Here is an 18,041-nt window from a genome sequence, read left to right as displayed (position 1 = left end):
GGGCATTTTCTTCTCGTCACGTACTGCTTCCATGTCGTAGGGCATTTTCTTCTCGTCACGTACTGCTTCCATGTTATAGGGCATTTTCTTCTCGTCACGTACTGCTTCCATGTCGTAGGGCATTTTCTTCTCGTCACGTACTGCTTCCATGTCGTAGGGCATTTTCTTCTCGTCACGTACTGCTTCCATGTCGTAGGGCATTTTCTTCTCGTCACGTACTGCTTCCATGTCGTAGGGCATTTTTTTCTCGTCACGTATTGCTTCCATGTCGTAGGGCATTTTCTTCTCGTCACGTACTGCTTCCATGTCGTAGGGCATTTTCTTCTCGTCACGTACTGCTTCCCAAAAGCGATCAATAATGGATATTGTATTTCGTGACTTTCAGATGGCACAAGAGATGTACCTGACTATGATGACAGTGTTTACAAATCAGGGTTGAATGGCTGGTACACACTTATTAAAGGTTAGTCTTCATTTTATAATATGCCAAATGTGAAATGGTTATACAATGTCATAGCCTATTGTATATATTGAACATCATTGACATACTTTAGTAATGTGAGATTGACTACGCATTGTCATATTCCAATTTTGACCATAGGGTTCCAAAGGTTGAGGTCAATGAATTTAAGAAAACCCAGAAGACTTCGAACAACTAATCCACTACTTGGAGTATTGAAGATAGATGGATATTTTGAGGTTGAAGTAGTTTAGTTATGGGACAATTTTACCTCAAAGAATTGTCTTAAGATGATGAAGGCTTAAGCATTTTTTCATTAACTTTTTCACTGCTGACATTGTTGACATATGTTCTTTATATGATAAAATGGTAGTAATTTGTGCTGTGTAAATTTGTACATGTTCTCTTTAAAAATGTATTGCTGGAGAATTTCAACTGAAAATGACTGAATATTGTAATAAATTATTCAAACGGCGAAGATAATAATCCTCACGTGTCTGTTGATGTTGCTCTGAGTGCTCACAACAGACAGTCACGTAGTAGGCATCTGTATGTCTAGCACAGACGTGGGCTAAACTGACCATGAACTGCACTAAATTGTTAACAAACGTCCTACACTTGTCATTTGATTAAATGAGACTAGCTTCAGGCTGTTCTTCACACAGCGTTTAGTATTATTATAAGTCTATAGAGCAGCTCTAGTTCTTTCATATCTAGGAACACCAAAGGTGTAAGGGCTGTGGATCAGAATGGAGCCAGGCAGGGAGTACTAATGTGTTTTAGCATAGATCCTTCAGTTATTATTTGGCATTTACTGCCTTAAGATTCATGTTTATACGAAGAACAGCAGTTGAACTTCTCCATACTATTTGTGTTTATTAACCCAGCGCCCAGTGATACACTATATATACAAAAATATGTCGACACCCCTTCAAATTAGTGGATTCTGCTATTTCAGCCACACCCGTTGCTGACAGGTGTATAAAATCTAGCACACAGCCGTACAATCTACATAGACAAACATTGGCAGTAGAATGGCCTTACTGAAGAGCTCAGTGACCTTCCCAACAAGTCAGTTTGTAAAATTTCTGCCCTGCTAGAGCTGTCCCAGTCAACTGCAAGTGCTGTTATTGTGAAGTGGAAACGTCTAGGAGCAACAACAACTCAGCCACGAAGTGGTAGGCCACACAAGCTTACAGAACGGGACCGCCTCGATTGCAAAACTCACTACTGAGTTCCAAACTGCCTCTGGAAGCAACGCCAGCACAATAACTGTTCGTCAGGAGCTTCATGAAATGGGTTTCCTTGGCGAGCATCCGCACATAAGCCAAGTGTCGGCTGGAGTGGTGTGAAGCTCATCGCCATTGGAATCTGGAGCAGTGGAAACACGTTCTCTGGAGTGATGAATCACGAATTCACCATCTGGTAGTCCGACGGTCGAATCTGGATTTGGCGGAACGCAGTAGAACGCTATCTGCCTGAATACATAGTGCCAACTGTAAAGATTGGTGGAGGAGGAATAATGGTCTGGGGCTGTTTTTCATGGTGCGTGCCAGGCCCCTTAGTTCCAGTGAAGGGAAATCTTAACCTTACAATGGCATTCTAGACGATTCTGTGCTTCCAACTTCGTGGAATGACAATGCCCCCCATACACAAAGTGAGGTCCATACAGAAATGGTTTGTCGAGATCGGTGTGGAAGAACTTGACTGGCCTGCACAGAGCCCTGACCTCAACCCCATCAAACATCTTTTGGATGAATTGGAACTCCGCCTGCGAGCCAGGCCTAATCGCCCAACATCAGTGCCCGACCTCACTAATGTCCTTGCTCTCCACAGCAATGTTCTAACATCTAGTGGAAAGCCTTCCCAGGAGAGTGGAGGCTGTTATAGCAGCAAAGGGGGGACCAACTCCATATTAATGCCCATGACTTTGGAATGAGTTTTGGACATGTAGTGTATGTGGCCGTTACCAGGGATATTTTGTGTGACATAGATCAATTATGAATTATAAAGTCATGGTAAAGATAGTCATGGTGATTTTATCAGCTATATTTGCGGTGGCGTGGTCAAGGTAAATGTGACAACAAGTACAGCAGCATCATCTGCTGGATATGAAGGTCGGAGAGTATAATCCTTGCTAAGGGCAGAAGAATATTATATTAAGGTCAAAGATTCTCATACTGTACACACAGCCTCACAATCAAACCCTAACCATAGCCTAACCCTAGCTTCGTGTCCACTTATCAGTTGAACCTTAACTTAAGCCTTAAAGGAGAATTTAGCTTTTTTTACAACCAAAACAAAATAATGTAAATGTCCTGTTGTAAAGACAGTTCAATCATGTGTCCACGTAGTGGTCTGCTACGGTACTGTAGGTGGTCTTCCAAAATACACACAGTATACAAAACATTAAGAACACCTGCTGTTTCCATGACAGACTGACCAGGTGAGTCCTGGTGAAAGCTATGATCCCTTATTACAGTTTTTCTCAATTGCTAAAACACAATTTCTGAAACCTTGCTCCATTTCCTGAAAACATTAAACACAAAACCTCATCTTCCAGCACTATTTACATAACCTCTGACTCCTCTCGCAAAATGAAACATTCGCCTCAAAACAGTTTTACCAGTGTTCAAAATCAAACACTGCTCTCAAATCATAAACAAAGTGATCAAAATGATATACACTCTCAAGCAGTCAGTAAACAATACGCCGAAAAATAGAAAACACATTGTTCAAAACATACAATTCTCAGGGAGAAGTACATTTTTAATCGAAAAAAATATTCATATTTTTCCGTCATTGTCTTTTGATGAACGAAAACATGTTCTATCATAGTAGCTCAAAATTGATCAGAAATTACTACTCTGCTCTTTGCAATTTTGTTTTTTGTTCTTCCTCCTCCTTGTACCTCTATTTTTACAGTACTGTACCCTGCATCTCACAAACTTGTCCATTGTCTCTGTGATACTGTAATTCTTGTTCTTTGTTGATATGAACCTGCAACCAGTCAAAATCTATTGAGCAGTCAGTACTGTTAATAAATGGAAAGCACAATGTTCAGGGCCATACAATTTGTCCATTGTACAGTATACAGCCTACAATGCACTGTACTACAGTATACAATACTAAAAGGGACAAAAATCAAAGGAGTAAACATGTGATCAATGTGCTTCTTCTTGTCTTTGGGCTGGGTCAGGCCAGAGCACTTCGTCGATATCACAAGCAATATTGTCCCTCCTGAGGCAACGGAGGAAGAAGCCTCTTGTGTGCCGTATCCAGCCCTGACATGATTCCTCACCTATATCACCACAGGCTAAATCCATGGCTTGCAGCAGATTTACTCTGGTGTAGGGTTGTCTATCATACACTTTCCATCTCCAAGAGGAGAAAAACTCCTCAATTAGATTCAGGAAAGGCAAGTATGGAGGGAGGTACAAGTTCATAAACTGCCCATTGATGTTAAACCATTCCCTTACCTGAGCAGCTCGGTGGAAACGGACACTGTTCCACACTAGCACTTAGGTGGGAATGGGATTCTCATTTAGCTCTTGACCCTGCTGCTCTTGAACCTGCTGCTCAAATAAAATATCTCTTAGATTGTCAATAAATCTTAGAAGGTGCTGGGTGTTATATGGCCCGAGTGTAACATGGTGATGTAGAACACCATGGTTGCTGATAGCAGCACAGATTGTGACATTGCCACCTCGTTGACCAGGGACTTCAACAATGGCCCGCTGTCCAATCATGTTTCGGCCTCTCCTTCTCCTCTTTTTTATAGATTGAAACCTGCTTCATCGACAAAGATGAACTCATGGGGTCTGTCCAAGGCTATACTGTAGAGTACAATTAGGATTCTGATTCACATACATTGTATGTACTGAAGAGTAATGTCATTCACATAATATGTGTTAGTACTGTGGACAATTTGGATTACAGTAAATGTTTCTGAATGTACACTTACTTGCACATACTGAGCTCGCAGTTCTTTCACCCTTGGTGAGTTGCGCTCAAAAGGTACTCTGTATACTTGTTTCATTCGCATCCTGTTACGATGGAGGACACGGTCAATTGTGGAAATGCTCACACTGTTGATTCCCTGGAAGTGTGTGTTGTCTTGTATCACTCGTTCCTGGATTTCTCTGAGTCGTATTGCATTATCTTGAAGGACCATGCCAACTACAGTGCCTTGCGAAAGTATTCGGCCCCCTTGAACTTTGCGACCTTTTGCCACATTTCAGGCTTCAAACATAAAGATATAAAACTATATTTTTTTGTGAAGAATCAACAACAAGTGGGACACAATCATGAAGTGGAACAACATTTATTGGATATTTCAAACTTTTTTAACAAATCAAAAACTGAAAAATTGGGCGTGCAAAATTATTCAGCCCCTTTACTTTCAGTGCAGCAAACTCTCTCCAGAAGTTCAGTGAGGATCTCTGAATGATCCAATGTTGACCTAAATGACTAATTATGATAAATACAATCCACCTGTGTGTAATCAAGTCTCCGTATAAATGCACCTGCACTGTGATAGTCTCAGAGGTCCGTTAAAAGCGCAGAGAGCATCATGAAGAACAAGGAACACACCAGGCAGGTCCGAGATACTGTTGTGAAGAAGTTTAAAGCCGGATTTGGATACAAAAAGATTTCCCAAGCTTTAAACATCCCAAGGAGCACTGTGCAAGCGATAATATTGAAATGGAAGGAGTATCAGACCACTGCAAATCTACCAAGACCTGGCCGTCCCTCTAAACTTTCAGCTCATACAAGGAGAAGACTGATCAGAGATGCAGCCAAGAGGCCCATGATCACTCTGGATGAACTGCAGAGATCTACAGCTGAGGTGGGAGACTCTGTCCATAGGACAACAATCAGTCGTATATTGCACAAATCTGGCCTTTATGGAAGAGTGGCAAGAAGAAAGCCATTTCTTAAAGATATCCATAAAAAGTGTTGTTTAAAGTTTGCCACAAGCCACCTGGGAGACACACCAAACATGTGGAAGAAGGTGCTCTGGTCAGATGAAACCAAAATTGAACTTTTTGGCAACAATGCAAAACGTTATGTTTGGCGTAAAAGCAACACAGCTGAACACACCATCCCCACTGTCAAACATGGTGGTGGCAGCATCATGGTTTGGGCCTGCTTTTCATCAGCAGGGACAGGGAAGATGGTTAAAATTGATGGGAAGATGGATGGAGCCAAATACAGGACCATTTTGGAAGAAAACCTGATGGAGTCTGCAAAAGACCTGAGACTGGGACGGAGATTTGTCTTCCAACAAGACAATGATCCAAAACATAAAGCAAAATCTACAATGGAATGGTTCAAAAATAAACATATCCAGGTGTTAGAATGGCCAAGTCAAAGTCCAGACCTGAATCCAATCGAGAATCTGTGGAAAGAACTGAAAACTGCTGTTCACAAATGCTCTCCATCCAACCTCACTGAGCTCAAGCTGTTTTGCAAGGAGGAATGGGAAAAAATGTCAGTCTCTCGATGTGCAAAACTGATAGAGACATACCCCAAGCGACTTACAGCTGTAATCGCAGCAAAAGGTGGCGCTACAAAGTATTAACTTAAGGGGGCTGAATAATTTTGCACGCCCAATTTTTCAGTTTTTGATTTGTTAAAAAAGTTTGAAATATCCAATAAATGTCGTTCCACTTCATGATTGTGTCCCACTTGTTGTTGATTCTTCACAAAAAAATACAGTTTTATATCTTTATGTTTGAAGCCTGAAATGTGGCAAAAGGTCGCAAAGTTCAAGGGGGCCGAATACTTTCTCAAGGCACTGTATAACGGCCTCTTGCTCCCGAGTGAATATAGCTGTCCTTCCACCTGTATGTGGCAGCCTTGCAATTCTACAAAAAGTGGTTGTGCAGTTACAAAACATATTCATGCAGTACAATACATACAGTGATTAACTTTACAAATGTCTATTGAAACAGCTGCATATAGTGTAGTAAAGTAAATTTGCAATTACAAAAATACAGTAGTAAACTGTACCTGTTCTCTTCTCTGAATGTCCTTACTATGGTGGACACAGAAAATCGGCTCAAATTGGGTTACACTCTAAGACCTGCTTCCCTCATTGTCAGTCCATGGACAAGAAAATGGTCTATAACTTTTGCTCGAATTTCATCAGATATTTCCACTCTTTGTCTTCCTCTTCGTCCTCCTCTTCCTCTTTCTTGCCCTCCTCCTCCTCTTCCTCCTCATCGCCCACCTCGCATACGCACTCGTCCTCGTCCTCTCACATTGTTTATTCTATCTATTCTCAGACTTTCTCCTTCCCACCTTCAACAACCTGTTTGCACTCTGAACTGGCTTATATTGGTTGTGTCACATCATTCGAAACAGGTTAAATCAATTTTGAGTGGTTGTGTTCAATCAATGACATGGGTTCTCTATTTGTATTTGATTGTTGCCACTTGTGTTTTCCAGTATGGATGACATGTTCATTAGTGCAGAATGTGTTTTGAGAATGTGTTTAGAGTTTTGCTGAAAAGTCTAAGTGAGATCTGCAAATTGTGTTTTACCATGTGAAATGGTTTAAGGTATTGACAACAGACTGCATAATTAGCTAAATGAGTCCAGGCAATGTTTGGAATACTCAGTGTATATTTTTTTAAAGTGGGAAAAAAAATGTGTATAGTGAAATGTTTTTATGCATATTGCTAGTAACAACAGAATAAACACATTTTGAATTACATAACTACAGAAGAAAAGAGGAAAATATCTTTCTAATGATGTCAACATTATTTCACAGCTCCTAATAATGAGCAAATTACACTCACTGGAGACAGTTACATTGGAGAATCGGTTGTAAAAAAGAGAGATTTGGTTGTAAAAAAGCAAACTTCTCCCTCAACCCTAACTGTAGCTTAATATCCATGCAGTGCAGTCAAAAACGTGATTCTCCTCCCAAAATGATGCTATTTCTACACTATGAGGTGGGAATAATGATGATAATGCCGTTTTGTGATTATTCTGACCAATGACCAGTCATCTTTTATTTGCATATGTATTTGCCTAATTTGAATGGGTAAGCGGGTTGTGCTCTAGAATCTATATTGATGTAGTTCTGTCCTTGAGCTAATGTTCTGTATTATGTAATGTTTCATGTTTTGTGTGGACCCCAGGACGAGTAGCTACTGCTTTTGCAACAGCCAATGGGGATCCGTATAAAATACCAAATGCTATCCTGTCCACCAATCAAGGCTATTTATGTAAATATGTAAAAATGTGTCTCATCACACCTGCACGGTCAGACTGAGGATTTCAATGGAAGAAGGAGGCTCAGGGAAATAAATGGTGCAAAATATATTTTGAGTTATTTTCATGACATACAGTGATGATTTAAAAATGTAATAAAAAAAACACAGTAGCCTCAACCCTAACCCTATCCTTTATCATCATTTTCTCCTACTTTTTATACTACTTTGAACCCTTAAGGTACTGTAGCTCGAATCCGCCTGACTCTCCCACTAACCCAAGGTGCAGGAGCCTGGCTCCGCCTGACTCTCCCATTGACCCAAGGTGCAGGAGCCTGGCTCCGCCTGACTCTCCCATTGACCCAAGGTGCAGGAGCCTGGCTCCGCCTGACTCTCCCATTGACCCAAGGTGCAGGAGCCTGGCTCCGCCTGACTCTCCCATTGACCCAAGGTGCAGGAGCCTGGCTCCGCCTGACTCTCCCATTGACACAAGGTGCAGGAGCCTGGCTCCGCCTGACTCTCCCATTGACCCAAGGTGCAGGAGCCTGGCTCCGGCTGACTCTCCCATTGACCCAAGGTGCAGGAACCTGGCTCCGGGAAGCTCCGGTTCAATTTCACAACTGCTTTAGACCTACACCTATATCTAACTATATAACCTATGTTTTATGGACTTGTTAACATCATGTTGCTGTATGTACAAATAAATGAAGTGCACAGTCCAATGACTATGACACGGCTTGTGTAGTCTCACTGTACCTCCAGCAGAGGGCAGTGTTTACCCAAATCAGGAATTTGTTACCCAATGATCCAGGGCCCAATGCGATTTGATCAGATTATACGTTTTTATACAGACCTCTTTTTATAACCTCGACTGTCACTGCATGTACATTGTAATATTAAACCAATGTACTTTCTAATGTATGGAGAGAGAAAATTATCTTTCCATTGTATACAGTAAAATACTTTTAGAATGCTCCATGTTTGAAGCAATGATGTACTGTGTATAAAACCTGAATTGCTTATGCTATGCATTGGCCAATGAGAGGCTTTAGCCACCACCGGTCGGCCATATTGGCACTCCTCAGAAAACCAGTCTTCCAAAGGAGTTAATGGAATTCTCCAGTATTTCAATGAAATGTTTCAAGGACAAAATGACATGTATTTAAGTGTTTGTTTGTGGTGGGGAAAGTAACACTAGAACTTTCTAAAAAGGAAATTGTTTTTATATATAAAGTTTTCTTTGTTTTGTATGTTTAGTTCACATAATATAATGTAAAAGTATGCATTAAATTGTCTGTAGAATAAACATGGCAAAAACAAATATAAACATGAATAAATGCATTTTATATAGCTTCCAAAATATTGTTTTTACAATTAAGTGCCTTCGATGGAGGTGTGGTGGCTTCAAAACAGCTCCTCCTGTCAGTCATGAAGAGGCCGATTCGGACCAGAGTTAAGCATGCTTAAGTGGAACTTAATTCTTTCTTTATGCACTTTTCTCTAAATGCGTAGTGTGATCTTGAAGTTAAGCATGAGAATAGCATGCTATTTATCCGTTATTCGTTCGGGGTGGAGATCTAAGAAATGAATGCGTGGTGGAGGCGTGTCTACGGAGACAACATATTCTGACTGACTTAATCCCTCATAATTCCACCACCTTTATTTACACAGGAGGAAACCATGAATAAGCATTAACTTCATTTTTTTTCTGATAGAAATGACAGCATTCTCCATAAACTGTCATTTATAATTGAGAAGAGCTATTGATAAGAGCTAGTTAAATGAACAAACAGTTTGGAGAAGCGGATCGTAAATACACAGACATTGTTTTAAATCATTTTTCCTTATGATCCCTGGAGACGAATGTGAAACCAGTCATATGGAAGAAAAGTGAAAATCATATCAACATGACATGTATTGTGGCCCCTTTTTCCACAGTGAAGTAGGCTATAAATAACTGTTTGGTCAGAATTTTTATTGTGTGCCCTAATTTTTGTGAATGAAATTTGGAGACCCAAGCTATGCTTCTGTAGGGCTGAACCTGCCGAGTTGATGTATACGCTGTAGAATGCTTTAATTATATACCCAGACTTTTCTCCATTTAAATATTAGCCTCTATCAGGAGCCACCGTCAGTAATACCCACATACATTTATAATTGTCACTTTAGTGTTAGTTTTCTTCAATTTCTAGCTTCCATTTTGCGTCCTTCCATTCCGTTTACCTTTCTGTCCTCTGTCACTTCTGTGTAGTTGTTCCTGAGGGTTGCTAGCATTAGTGGATCATATTAGGCTAACGTTGGGCAATAATTTGGGACTTGTAGTCTATTTGAATCATTTTGGAACTCAGACCTTGAGCCTGGTGCACGGTTCAGTTGTCATACTTTTCCATGATTAGTGAGGATTAGGGTAGATTTACATGACTATTGTTCATCCCTTATTGTACACTTTTTTTCCACCTTCTAACGTTTCCTGGATTGCACTTGAATATGACCACTTTCAGCATGAAACAAACCACTGTATTTTTGATTCATCAATATATTGTGTGCGTAAAGGCTCTCCAAACCAGTTCGTTTTTTTTCATGATTCATGCATACTTTCCTAACCCAAAAATGTGCTAATCTACAAGATCAGAATATTTTTAAATCTACCAGTTGGTGATGAAACAGAGACAAATACGCATATATTTAGATGTCTTTCTTTCATTGATCCCTGTATTCTGAACCCGTTCTCTCAGTGTATTCTAGTCTGACAACACAATTCTAGTTAAAGGTAGGCCTAGACCCTATTTTAAGGGATGGCTTAAGATAAATGTACTGAAAACCCTATTGAATGAAAATTCCATGAGAAAATCTGGGTTTTCAGGTCTTTAATTTAATGTGTTCAGCGCCCACAAGGGAACCACGCCTGAAAAGCCTGTCATGCACCTACATAAGGTGCCTGAATACCAACTACTGAGAAGTGCATAGGAAAGATGTGGGTAGTTAAGCTGTACATTTCTTAAGTCTGATTCGGGCCCATAGTGTATACCATATATAAATCATTGGTTAGAAGTGATGTGGTAATGGAATGCAGAGTGGAGCAACTAGCTGGGCTGCTTCCTTTACGTATGATGTTTTTCATGTTTAACATCAATCATTAGTTGCTTTTATGAGGATCCTCTGTGCTGGTCTATGTTTCTCAACACATTCATTAGGGATGTCTGGTTTCTCTGAGCATAGAACAGAGGAGCCCAGCACATCTAATCTGACTTCTCTCTCTTTAGCCAGAAGACTCAATGTGGACTTCAGCACAGCTTGGCTTCCCTGGAAAACTGCTTTTGGGGAGTTCTTGTTGTGATACAACCCTTCTTCCAAATCATTAGATTCACTTTTTGGGGAACCAAGCTAGTTTTTTTTACATTTTCTACTGGCACAGAATCAAAGAAGTTCTTTAGGGATTACGGTATCTGGTTTTATTTAATGTACAAAGCTGAGCCTGCCTCATACATAAACAGCTCTTCTCACTAAAGTACCTGTGCCTTTATTATCAAGTCATTTTCAGTGACATAATTATTTTGAATTTGTCTTTTTTTAGTCATGTTTTCAAAGAGAATTGGAGAACTGACCTCACTTTTTGATTTGACATATGGATTTGGTGACTCATTGATAAGTTGGCAGCCCAAGCTGTAGGGTTCAACACTGACTGTACCTGGTGTAGTGAGAAACTACAGCCAAAGTATTTGAGTGAAATTGAACTCAAGTCATGTTTTGGAAATGCACAAATAAGTGAATCCACATGGGCCCACAAGTCAGCTAACACAGCCATCTAACTAGCTCTGACCCTCTGCCATTCATGTCTAACCAAAGGCCACCTCTGTTGAAGAGCGCACCAGCATTGATCTGTTAACCATTCACTCTGTATGAAGCAAGACAAAAGCATTGTAATATGGAAGCATTCAACACACAGAAATCAATTGAAAAGCATTAAAATATTTTATTATTTCTTATTTTACAGTATTAGTAAAGTAGCAAGACCTATGATGTTGATGCAATTAGTGACCATAGCACCTGGATCAATCCATTGTATATAACCTACATACACACTGTAAGTACATATGATTCTTAAAATCATCTTTGGATAATACATAGCAAACAAGCATCTTGTTCAATTCCGTACCAATTCCCATTACATTCAAAACACAGCACGAATATTAAAAATAAACATACATCATAAGTTACAAAATCTGAACTATTATTTAAAAAAAGAAACAAACAGGATTACTTTTCTACAAAATTTATGGCACATAGTGCATCAAGTATTCTTTCAATTTCTGATACAGACCTCATCATAGTATAATTGCCTATCAAACAAGAATGATAGCCAAAGGTTTTCTAGCTGCTCATTGACTTTTGTAAGGGGTTTTCTACCTACCATTCCTTAAATCAAAAGTAGCTGCATTGTCTGACAAAAATTCTAATCTGCATCTATGAAACTTTGGTTAAAGCTTAACATCGGCAGGGTTGCCAAATCTGCCCCAGTTATAGTGGTGAAAAATAGTTCTATTTACCTAAATGATGATAGAGCTACTTCAGGCAGGTTCCCTCATGTAGTTCAGGATATCTGGCAACCCTCCAGGTTGGTCTTCAGCTACATTAATAAAAGGACCATGACATGTTCTGCAAAGCATTGTGGGCATTATTCTGTAGTAGTACATTTACACTAGGCATGAAGCTAATGGCAGTTCGAATGCCAGTAGTGAGTTCCTTCTCAAGATTAGTGGTGATGTCAGTGCTATTAAAGCACCATTCAAAGAGCCTCTTTCAGATTAGTAGTTACTCACCCTACACACTGTAATACCATTTCAGCAACAAACAAGTAAACCAAACAATAGCTTCCCGGCTTCTAGTAGTCATTGTAGTACAAAAACATGTATCTATGTATCATTACAGTATAAATATGGTCAAAGAAATATTTGACGATATAATGAAATACATCTCATGAGTATGGATGCTTGTGAGAGGTAGGGTCGCATGCACCTATAGGACCTAGAAGGGACATGATCTGGAAAACAATGTCACAAGTGAACTAAGCCAAACTAGTTTCTGACTGGAGATGAGAGCTCGGCCTTGACTTTCCACCTCTTAAATGATGTAGACAACAGTTACCACCATATGAATTAATTTAAATATATAAACAAACTGTTTTCCAGGGACAAACAACCAATTTTTCCCCCCAGACCACATCACCAATGAGTTAGTGTCTATTGGTTGTCTCTCTATGACCTGCTAGAGATATTATTCTAATCACATTGTCAGTCAGTAGTCAGTAATATTGGGTTCTGAACAGTGAGGACTAGTCTGGGATGCAGTGGTCAGAAGGCATAGTACTCCTCACTGTAACCTTTGAGATAAGGCAAGTCTGGGTGACCATTAGTAGAAGAATGCACAACAACAGTAGTACACAAACCCTAGCTAACTAATTGGTGAACAAATATTTCCCGAAAAACCCATGTCTGGACGTATCTCCTGATCTGTAGCTCTCTTCTTCCTATCATTTTGGATGAATACTAATCACAACAAGAACAGCCTTTTGGCAGGAATGAGTAATAACCCAGGCGTCATGACACTACTAGCGAATACAATTCAAATATTTAGCGAGATGTTCCATTTTAAGAACAAAACGTTTCCTCGCTGACGGTATAAAAATAAAAACACTTTGTGCCAGTTCCATAATGACTATTTCACCTATTTCACCAAAAGAAAAATGGTACCTTTGCGAGATGAGGAAGATCTCACTTCCAACCATGAGAGGATTCTTCCCTAAGCTCGGTACTATGCAGTGGCTACCTCAGTGTTGCAACTTCCGACCAGAAATATGATTGTGGCCCTTTGAGACTGTACAATGCTGGAATATGTGAGAGTGTCTGACAAATTCTGCTTTTCATATTCCAATGCAGATTGGTAACTACTACAATTACAAACACTAGTGAGGACGGAATGTAATAAGGTTGTCTCTTGTCTTCTTTTAAAGGACCCTGCATGGCTAGCGGTGTGTACACTGAGTATACAAAACATTAAGGACACCCGATCTTTCCATGACATGGACTGACCAGGTGAATCCAGGTAAAAGCTATGATCCCTTATTGATGTCACCTGTTAATATCCACTTCAATCAGTGTAGATGAAGGGGAGGAGACAGGTTTAAAGAAGGTTTTTTAAGCCTCGAGACAATTGAGACATGGATGTGTGTCATTCAGAGGGTGAATGGGCTAGACAAAATAATTAAGTGTCTTTGAATAGGTATTATGTGCCAGGCGCACCGGTTTGTGTCAAGAACTGCAACGCTGCTGGGTTTTTCCCGCTCAACAGTTTCCCGTGTGTATCAAGAATGGTCCACCACCCAAAGGACATCCAGCCAACTTAACACAACTGTGGGACGCATTGGAGTCAACACGGGCCAGCATCCCTGTGGAACGCTTTTGACACCTTGTAGAGTCTATGCCCTGACGAATTGAGGCTGTTCTGAGGGCAAAAGGGGGCAGTGCAAGTCAATATTAGGAAGGTGTTCCTAATATTTGGCATACTCAGTGTAGATTCTTTGAGCTGTCCCTATGTTCTAGCTGCCGGGTGGGGAGGAAGGGGTGATGAAGGGAGGAGTTAGTGGCCACATTCACAAATGAAGTGCATTGGATCCCCGGAAGCTCTGGTCTGGTGTCTGTTTCACTGCCTGGTCTGACGTTGCTCCGACCCTTACTGGACCTGAACCAGCAGGCCGTTGTGAGGCTGGGGAATGCACTTCCCACAGAAGCCACCACAGCGACCGTAGATTCTTGCCCCGTCCTACAGACAGAGAGGGAGAAATGAGAATGGAATGGGACAGGACAAAAATGAACTTTCCATAGAGAATGAGGATTTTTATTAATGCCTCTAGAAATTCCTCTTGAATGAATCAGATTTGAAAATACAACAAGTGACAATTCAGACGATAGGACGGTTTAGAGTACAGTCATTCAGAACATCCAGAATTTCTAGTCCTCCTTACCTCTGATCTGTGGACTTTGACAGAGACATAGTTGCCCTGTGAGGTCCACTTGGTTGTCTCAGCCACCTTCAGACCAGTCCCTATGAGGTTGATGCTAAACTGGCCCTGCGGAAGCACACCAGAGTGATTACAATAGACCAACAAACTGAAACTGTTTTAAGTGGACCTGATCAGGAATCAAAAACAGTCAATTAGGCTGTATCTAATTTCCATTCCGGTGGCTGACAACTAAAGCACCACGGTACAGTGGGCAGACACACTGAGCTCCACTGGACGGTTAAATGTGATTCTGTGGTTACTACCCTGGTGGAAACTGGGAAAACGTACGATTTCACACTTCTCTCCAGTTAACAGACTGGACGGGTCACGGCAGGAAAACCCAGTCAGACAGAACTGAATTTCAACACCTCGGTTGGCTCAAGGCACCCATCAAGACATACAGGCATACAGATTATAGTCTGTCATTTATAGACTCACAAATGGTCTGTGTTTCATACCTGAGGACACTTGGCAGCGCTGTAACAGTCTCCCGCCGTGGCGAACGGGACGGGACGGCCAAGCAGGGTCTGAGAGAACTGCAGGTCTGTGGCTGGTACACAACGCAGAGACACAGAGCATATGAAGGTCACAGTCAATACACAGACACATGAGTAGGAGATGAGGGGCTCTAAACAACTACCTTGGCTTAAGGCCTAACGACATGACATTTAAGATGATCTTAGTTCCCCTGTTTTTACGGCTTCGTCACGCATGGTGACCATGACCAGTGCGCTCCCTCCCTCCTAGTCTCCCTCCCCCTCTCTCTCTCTCCCCCTCTCTCTCTCTTTCCTTCCTTCCCTTTCCCTCCCTGTGTCTCTCTCTCTCTCTCCCTTCCCTCCCTCTCTCTCCCTCTCTCTCTTTGTAAAGTTAATGAGAAACACATTGCACAGCTAGAGCAGCTCATAATCTAAGTCATTATTCTTCTTTTTTTTTCTTTTTTTAAGAGTCAAGCCCAAATGAGTTCCTTGCAGTGGGAGGGGAGGGCCTGGCGTGGTGGGAACATGTGCTGTCAGGACCAGAGTAGACAGGGAATGGGATGGGATGGGAAGATGACTGCATGGGTTCTGTGAAGTGGTGGAGTGGAGTGGTGGGCTCCCTCCTCCTAGCCGCACACACATATAATTACCACATATCCTGACCACGCCACATGTGCACTAATCTAAGGCATGCTCAGGGACAACAGGAGAGGTTGGGCTGGACGTCGTAATGGGCAGAGGATAGGAATATTGCCTGGAGATGTTGCGTGTGTGTGTGTGTGTGTGTATAAGAGAGAGAGAGAGTATGTGTGACTCCCGATGTGTATGTCAGAAAACACAATCGATTTTGTGGGTGTGTACGAGCATTTGTGTGTTTGTGAGTATGCCTGCGTGTAACCATGTGTCTGTGAGTTTGTGTCTTAAAGGGGACTGCTTTGACTCTATCCCAGTGACGTGACCAAGGCCCGTTGAAAGGCGATTATCGCGATTTCTGTGAGGAGTATGGCGAAAGGTGTTCAAAATTGCATTCGGTGAGCAATTCCCTCTTGGCAAGGTGTTATTCCGTGCTGTGGGTAAGAGTAGTGGGGTGTGTGCAGGGGTAAAACAACATGGATGTGTGGTCTCATTACAGTGGAGTGGTCAGGCAATCACATGGTCATTACTCACTCATTATCCTCAGGGAGCTGATGTCCAGGCGGACCTTGTGGAAGAGAGTGTATCCCGCTGCAGAGTAATCGTTCCTGCAGTCACAGTCCTGCCTTCTGCTGCCATTATACGGGCACTCAAAAGGGTTCAGCAACCTAGACGTTAAAAATAATGGTACAGATAAGGTACATTCCTTATATGGAAAATACAGTACATTCTTTCTGTAGACAGAACATGTTGCCTGGTCAGGCTGTATCACAACCGGCCGTGATGGGGAGTCCCATAGGGCGGTGCACAATTGGCCCAGCGTCGTCCGAGGTAGGGTCAGTTAAGTCAGTTATTAACAAATTCTTATTTACAATGACGGCCTACACCGGCCAAACCCGGACGATGCTGGGCCATAATCAAGGTACATTTAAAAAAATATATTTAAAAAAAATACAGGAAGGAATCCTATACATGTTGTCACTCATAACATACACTGGCAACAGGGTGGTAGAGCATGGTGCTTGCAAGACCAGGGTTGTGGGTTCAATTCCCATGGGGGACCAGTAAGAGAAAATGTCTGCACTCACTACTGTAAGTTGCTGTGGGAAAGAGTGTCTGCTAAATGACTCGAATGTCAATTGTTGCAGGAGAATAATCTGATTTCAACAAGCACACCTGTATCCATAGACCTCTGAGTAGTTGTCTGTCTGACCGCTCCGCAGAGTAACATATTCCTTAGGGAAATCAGTCTGCATCTCAGCACAGAAGATCTAGGAGGAAACACACATCGAGACAACAGATGAGGATGTGGCTGAATGACGAAGTGATGGGAAGTTATTTTGACAGAGCACACAGACCTGCAGTATCCTGGACTTGACTTTCAGGTAGAACTCCCCATCCATCCTCACTTCCTGTCTCATCTGGACCTCTCTGCAGGACATGAACAGCTGACCTGTGATCAGGAAAAAGAGGGAGCACCTTTGGTTTTACAGTATTATAGGGGATGGTGCCCGTCAATATGTAGGTCAATATGAACATAACAGGATACTTAACACTGAAATGAAAATGACCATGAAAAACAAAGTTACAAAGTACAGATATTAGAACTTTATTTTAACTAATCATTTCATATACATTACCGTTCAAATGTTCGGGGTCACTTAGTTTGGAATCACCTTGTGATAGGGAGTAGTACACAGCGTTGTACGAGATCGTCAGTTTCTTGGCAATTTCTCGCATGGATTAGCCTTCATTTCTCAGAACAGGAATAGACTGACGAGTTTCAGAAGAAAGTTATTTGTTTCTGGCCATTTTGAGCCTGTAATCGAACCCACAAATGCTGATGCTCCAGATACTCAACTAGTCTAAAGGCGGCCAGTTTTATTGTTTCTTTAATCAGGACAGTTTTCAGCTGTGCTAACATAATTGCAAAAGGGTTTTCTAATGATCAATTAGCCTTTTAAAATGATAAACTTGGATTAGCGAACACAACGTGCCATTGGAACACAGGAGTGATGGTTGCTGATAATGGGCCTCTGTACGCCTATGTAGATATTCCATAAAAAATCTGCCGTTTCCAGCTACAATAGTCATTTACAACATTAACAATGTCTACACTGTATTTCTGATCAATTTGATGTTATTTTAACGAACAGAAAAATGAGCTTTTCTTTCAAAAACAAGGACAT

At 41.3% G+C, this 18,041-nt stretch overlaps 1 protein-coding gene across 1 annotated transcript in view; it reads right to left on the bottom strand.

Annotated features, from left to right (window-relative positions):
* Positions 1 to 11,639: 11,639 nt before the first annotated feature.
* LOC139370403 (A disintegrin and metalloproteinase with thrombospondin motifs 20-like) overlaps positions 11,640 to 18,041 on the bottom strand; it is a 134,844-nt gene continuing 128,442 nt past the window's right edge. Inside the window, exons 33-38 of the mRNA XM_071109858.1 lie at positions 17,211 to 17,305; positions 17,029 to 17,123; positions 16,387 to 16,520; positions 15,202 to 15,293; positions 14,705 to 14,809; positions 11,640 to 14,502 (exon numbers count right to left, since the gene is read on the bottom strand). Of these exons, the coding sequence (XP_070965959.1) occupies positions 14,413 to 14,502; positions 14,705 to 14,809; positions 15,202 to 15,293; positions 16,387 to 16,520; positions 17,029 to 17,123; positions 17,211 to 17,305 (611 nt within the window). The 3' untranslated portion in view covers positions 11,640 to 14,412. The remainder of the gene's footprint in view (positions 14,503 to 14,704; positions 14,810 to 15,201; positions 15,294 to 16,386; positions 16,521 to 17,028; positions 17,124 to 17,210; positions 17,306 to 18,041) is intronic.

The sequence above is a fragment of the Oncorhynchus clarkii genome, chromosome 2 (assembly GCF_045791955.1).
Source record: "Oncorhynchus clarkii lewisi isolate Uvic-CL-2024 chromosome 2, UVic_Ocla_1.0, whole genome shotgun sequence".
Taxonomy (NCBI): Eukaryota; Metazoa; Chordata; class Actinopteri; order Salmoniformes; family Salmonidae; genus Oncorhynchus; species Oncorhynchus clarkii.
This window is presented reverse-complemented; position numbering and strand designations above follow the sequence as displayed.